Source organism: Manacus vitellinus, unplaced genomic scaffold, assembly GCF_001715985.3.
Source record: "Manacus vitellinus isolate BGI_N305 unplaced genomic scaffold, ASM171598v3 scaffold_9_pilon, whole genome shotgun sequence".
Taxonomy (NCBI): Eukaryota; Metazoa; Chordata; class Aves; order Passeriformes; family Pipridae; genus Manacus; species Manacus vitellinus.
This window is the reverse complement of record NW_021940917.1, coordinates 18,297,183-18,303,182: the sequence shown is the minus strand read 5'-3', so window position 1 is coordinate 18,303,182 and position 6,000 is coordinate 18,297,183. Positions and strand designations below refer to the sequence as shown.

At 37.8% G+C, this 6,000-nt stretch overlaps 1 protein-coding gene across 3 annotated transcripts in view; it reads right to left on the bottom strand.

The window, feature by feature from the left end:
* Window positions 1-1,779: 1,779 nt before the first annotated feature.
* CDC42SE2 (CDC42 small effector 2) overlaps window positions 1,780-6,000 on the bottom strand; it is an 80,838-nt gene continuing 76,617 nt past the window's right edge. For all 3 annotated transcript variants that reach the window (XM_018086148.1, XM_018086149.1, XM_008925973.3), the window contains 2 exons: window positions 4,176-4,293; window positions 1,780-3,745 (listed from right to left, as the gene is read on the bottom strand). In XM_018086148.1, the coding sequence (XP_017941637.1) occupies window positions 4,195-4,293 (99 nt within the window). In that variant the 3' untranslated portion in view covers window positions 1,780-3,745; window positions 4,176-4,194. The remainder of the gene's footprint in view (window positions 3,746-4,175; window positions 4,294-6,000) is intronic.

The following is a 6,000-nucleotide window of genomic DNA, read 5'->3' as shown; positions in this document are numbered from 1 at the left end:
GGTTCCCTGTTTAATGCTGAAATAGTTCCCACTGTCAAAGTCACTGTGGGACTAGTAAAGCTTACCATGACCCTTTCATACAGCAACACCTTCCCAGCCTGTTGGAAAATCCCAGAAGGCTAATTTCAGTGTTTACCAGATCTCCAGCCCTGCTGTGTGTGTGTCATGGCACACCAGAAGTGTCTTCTACAGCAGGCCAAGTCCAAAAGTGACGTCCACTTCACCTGAGAGAACTGATAAACCAAATGTAATGCCCTACTTTTATTTTCTGCTAATGGGCTCTGCTACTATCTTATATCTAAAAATAGATAATCAAATTTCTTGAAAAAAAGCCCAAACATAAACTTGTCTACATGCCATAAAAACCTCACATAAATGCCTAAATACCTACAAATGAATCCACCTTTTGAATGACAGCTCAGTAATCCATGAATGTGTTTATACCAATCTGCAGCATATTTAAGAAAGCAAGCTTGGTATTCAGCAAATTATTGCCAACTAAACCAGCACTCTTGAGTTTTCTGGGCTTAATGAGAAACCTACTTGAAGTCTGAACTCATCATTTCTACTGGCTTGTGTGAAGGCAGAAAATTATGCCTTGTGTAGTGGTGATAGACAGAATTACCACTGATGGCAGAGATGAATCATGCTGCCTGAGGTTGGCTGACTCTTGGTGATGATGTGGTTGACTTTCTGGCAACACGTTCAGCATGCTCTGTGCCCCCCAGCCAAACAGAATAACCTGGACAAAGCTAGTGAGCCAAATACATTGGAAAGAGAGATTCCAAAATGCAGAAGAACTCCTTCCAGCGGACATATGCACAGCCACAGGGGGAGCTAAACTTTGTCACTAGGTGGAATGTTCTGTGGATTTGTTTTTTTTGGTGGTGTGCCTTTTTTTTTAATTTTTTAATTCAAAAAGCTTGATGCTTTTCCACAGCTAGGCTAAGCTACCAACATTCCCCATAACAGATTATTTCTGATCCTATGACACTCGCTCCCATGCTTACTCTGGACAAGCATTAAGAAACTGATTCAGGTTAGAACTAACCAATTTGGCCATAAACTCCCAGCATTTACTGTAGGTTAGTACCCAGTTCAGACACATCTTTGTAGACAGTCCTAAGTTTCTATAACCTCAACAGCTAAAGGAAAGAACTCTCTAGATGATCGATATCTCATGGCTTTATCTCTATTTCCCTTTAGGAACCTGCTTCCCATTTAGGCTTTTTATTTCAACTGGCAATTTAATGAACTTGGCATGAGCTGAACAATTCATTATCTGTTTTTAAAACAATTTAGAATGAAATTTCATGCAGTAAATTATCGCTTCAGGAATTGACTTTGAGAGTGTCAAATATAAAAATCAATTGAGCCAAATACAGAGTAGACAATACTGTGCCTTGTAGGTATTTTTAATGCAGATGAGCATATTATGGTGACAATGAAGTCTTCTACTGATCACCACAGTAATCTGCATCACAATCAGGAAAGTGACACACACATGAGTTCCACTCAAAAGGAAAGATTTCCAATGTATTTTTTAAAAAACTTCTCCTTCCTCGGGATACATGCTAAATCAATCCAACAATACTGCTGATAAAATTATGGCTTAATCCACTTGGTAGCAAAATGGTCAAGTGACATGAAAAAGACTCAAGCCTGGAATTATTGACAATAATACCCTACTCCTCAGAGAATTTTTAACATTAATTTATCTGTAAGATGCAAGTGTTTTTCTAAAGGAAATGTACTTTATGTAAAAGAAAAAAGGTAGTCCACCAACTGAAAGAAAACATTTATTGAATCAAAGTCAATACTTTCCTTTTAATATCTACAAGCCAACACTGAACTGACTTTATTCAAGAATGAACACAATGTACAAAAAAAGTATGTCTGTTATAAAAATATGTCAATTCTTTTTCCTGGCTTTTGAGCTGAAAACATTTTGGCAAGTGCAAGATAGGTTTGGCAAGCAAATTTAAGCTGCTATTACCAGTAACAAAGATCAAATAATTTTGTAATAATTTTGTAGTATAATTAAGAGTCATTGATAAAGTGGCATTGGAAATATTAACCCCTAAAAAAAAAATACATCACTGCACTGCCATGTGTTTATGCAGCCAGACAACTGAACATCTCGATCTTCTGTCATCAGGAGTCAGTACCTTTATCAGTGAACACTATCCAACCTAATTTGAACTATTCAACCAGATAAGTGACATCTACCACTGAAATACAACTTAGGGAAGGCAAACTACCTCCATGGCCCACGTATTTTATGTGTTGTTTGTGAACAGAGAGAGGAGATTAGGTAGGTTCAGAAGTGTTTAAATCAACCAGACAGCTGTTGCAACGTGAAATCAGGGAAATGATGGAAATAGAATAAAAAAATCATTTATGACAACAATCTGCATGCATGTTTGCATATAAAAATGGATCTGATTGAGCTCAGTAATGCCTTATTTGATGGGATGTTTTGGGGGTTTTTTTAACATAAAAATTTCATGTAACCAGGACTCAAATCTTTGATGCCTCTCAAACCACCAACAAGGAGCAAAAAAAGGGACCATTCACAGAGATAATCCGAAAACAGTGCAGTATTAAAATGCAGTTTCACAACATATAAAAGAAACGTGCTTCGGAACCTGAGCAAAAGGCAATTCACTGACTTAATAAAAAGTCACCCTGTGTGTTGTTTTCATTGGCACCTGTTCTGCCAGATTAGTATGTTGCTCTTAGCAACTTCCATGGCCCCTAAATATTCAGTACACAGAAACTGCCAACTACTTAGAAAGGTCCACTAAACTTTTCAGCTAATATTGCAGGCAGTCTGACATGCTGCTACTGGAAATGACCGTACAGCTTAAAATTAAGAAGAACTGTAAGAAAGAAAAAGAAGCAGCCAAACATGTTGCTCTTCTTTTTAAATAGACTAAAGCAATCCCACAACACTTAGATACGGTACTACACTGGTTTACAGTCTCAAGGTCAGCTCTTTCAAAATAAATATACCGAACATTTACAACAAATGCCTCATGAATGCAAGTTCTCTCTTTATTATTTCAAGGCCAGTTGTGTGAAAACTAAAATAAAGACATAACTCTGAAGCAGCTAAGTTACAAGTCCTTTTTCAGAAACAGGCATGGCTTGGTGCCACAGCAAAATTTTTCACATCTGCAGTAAGCAATTTTTTTTTTTTCTCTTTTAGCACCAAGCAGGCCACCATACAAAGCAACCTCACAAAGCATGCGGTCATCTACTCTGTTGATTTTGTACAAAATAATTACTTGTGCTTGCAAGGTCCCAGACCTTTCAAAAATGGGTGTGAACATCAGATGATTGAAGACATTAATGGAAACTCATTCTTTTCTAAATTACTCGAGTGGAGGGAAAAAGATTAAAACACTATAAAGCAACACGACGTTGTGCATTAGTATCTGTGAGGAATGAGGAAAGCTAAGGTTGGTGCTTTAATTTGCCTTAAAACAAACAAAAAAGTGAAAACCAATCCTAAACAGCTCTACATCCATGATACTGGTAGAGGCCAATGCGCGCATGCCACTGAAAGGCACAGTTGGACCAATCTGATAAATGGCATCATCAGAGCAAAACAGCAACTTTTCACTGGACTAATCACAAAGGGTGAACAATGAGCCATCACTTCTCTTGTCATGAGCACAGAAAGCAGTCACCAAGGCAAAAGAGAGGACACAGGAAAGAAGACACAGGAATTCACATAAACCTGAAAGACAGAAAACACGTTATTAAACCGAGTTTTGAGCATTCTGAGTAACAATTTTCCAACTGTAACTCTTGCTATTCATTGATTTAGCACCACACATTTTATGGAACCATTGCAAAATCCCTAATCATATACTAGCATACTTCTGAGATGATTTGTTTTACAACCAACTTCACTTGCAAAGATTAGTCTGCAATATCATTTTTGGTTAAAACAGGCTTAAGGACAGACTGATAGAGTCAGAACAATCTCTTGTTCATTGTGTAAAGAAATTAGCACATTTACACACTATTAAATTTTTTACTCAGAAATGGATTTTAAAATTGGTCATCATAAAGACACAGCTTTTTATAGGCAGCTAATTATGGAGTCGCATGATTGTTTTTCCTACTACTCTATCAGTGCCTAAAAACCAGAGTGCAATACTTACTGGAAAAGTATCCCCAAGGTTATCCTGCCTTCGTATCTACAAGCTGCATCTGAACATTTGCAGACATGCCACCTCCATAGCCTCCCTTGGATTGCATTTGGTTCTGAATTGAGCTGACCTGGAGACAGAATGGAAAAGGGGAGCAGAGGAAAGAAGAAAGACAGTGAGCTGTGGCATCTTCTTGCTTCCAATTTTGTTTCTTCTTGTAGGTTTAGTTTTCAAGTGCTCCTTTAACAGTACAGCTACATTACTTTTGCATGAAGGTATGTGCAGCAAAGGCTTGCTGGAATTCTAACATCTGCACATAGCTCAGCAGGAGAGATGGAAGAACTGGGGCTGAGGCAGAAGTTTTTCCTCTCTCCCAAAGAAAAGTGGCTGATTCAGGCTTTCACTGTCCCACTTGATGAATCAAAAAAAATAAATATAAAAAAATTCAAATATCTTACTGGCACTGACTCCACCTCGCAAACTATAATTCATCTTGTTATATGGAAAATGTTCTTTGGCAAGTATGATAAACCAGAGAAGTTAACACCATTATGTTAAAAATATAATAGACAACTTTCAAATATCTGGATAGTATCTGCACTGTACAGCTAATTTCAGATTATTGAAATAGGGATAAAAACAGGACTTTCTAAATCAAAAAGGACCTTTTTGTTTGTGGAATGTTTTTGATTTATCTATTTATGTAACAGCACACAATGCTTTCATTGATTGCTACTGTTCCTTTAAATGGAAGGGCATTTATTATTCAAATCATAGTCAATCTGAACTTCCCTGAAAATAGCTTATTTGAGAGTATTTTTGCCGGGTGCAAATAAATACATAAAGACATGCCCTTCATGACCCCAGGACATGCATATCCCACTATGACTTGCACTGCCTCTATCAACAAAAAAAAAAGGGAATCCATAGTTCTTTCCTGCTTGTGTTGCATGAGACAAAACAATCATGTCCAAGTGCCTGCAGGCAGACAACTAGAACCTTAAAGGTTTGGCCTTTTTCTCTCTGCACCCCAGAGCACACATAACAACCACACAATGAGCAGAACACAGCATTCATGCAAGGCCACGCCTGCAGGGCACCACTTGCAATTATTTCATGTATGCTCCTTAGCAGAGACCTAAAATCATCACTGGAAAGCTGTATTAAAACAGCACAGGAGAAATATTTCCAAGTAGCTTGCACAATATTTTCCCTGTCTACAAAGACAAAAGAAGTACATCTTTTTTTTTTTTTTTCCCACAGCACAGCAAAACACAAGCAGACATAAAATGAATCTGCAGAACTCTCTTCCACACAGTTTTTCAAACCTGTGTGATGAAAGAGCCTGTTTTTTTTGATCTTTATCTTCAACAGCATGGCATATTGCAATGCTATGCAAAAGGTTGTGTTTTCATGTATTTAAGCAGTGCAATGCAAAACCATCTTCTACCTTGGCCTTTTGCTAAAACAAGCAGTACATCAGCAGCAAAGCAATATTACCATCCCAATTTTCTTCAGGGAAAAGCCAATACCCAGAGCCAACACTCTAGTGCATCTGACATCAGAGACCACAAATTCCATAAGGAAGTGTGGAGAACTGCAATCACACTCAGGGATGGGGATGTGTTTAATAACTTTCACATTTCACCAAGCTGCTCTTCTTCACCAAGCATCCTCTGTTGTCCATTGAAACAAAGGAGTTTGACTTTAATAGTTTCTTTTTTTCCTCAGAAAGTGGTTAATCTACATGTAAATGCATTCAAAAGAGTGACTTCAGGATGTTTGCTAATTTCATCTCAATGAACCCTGCCTCCAGTGAAAAAGAACCAGGAAAGCC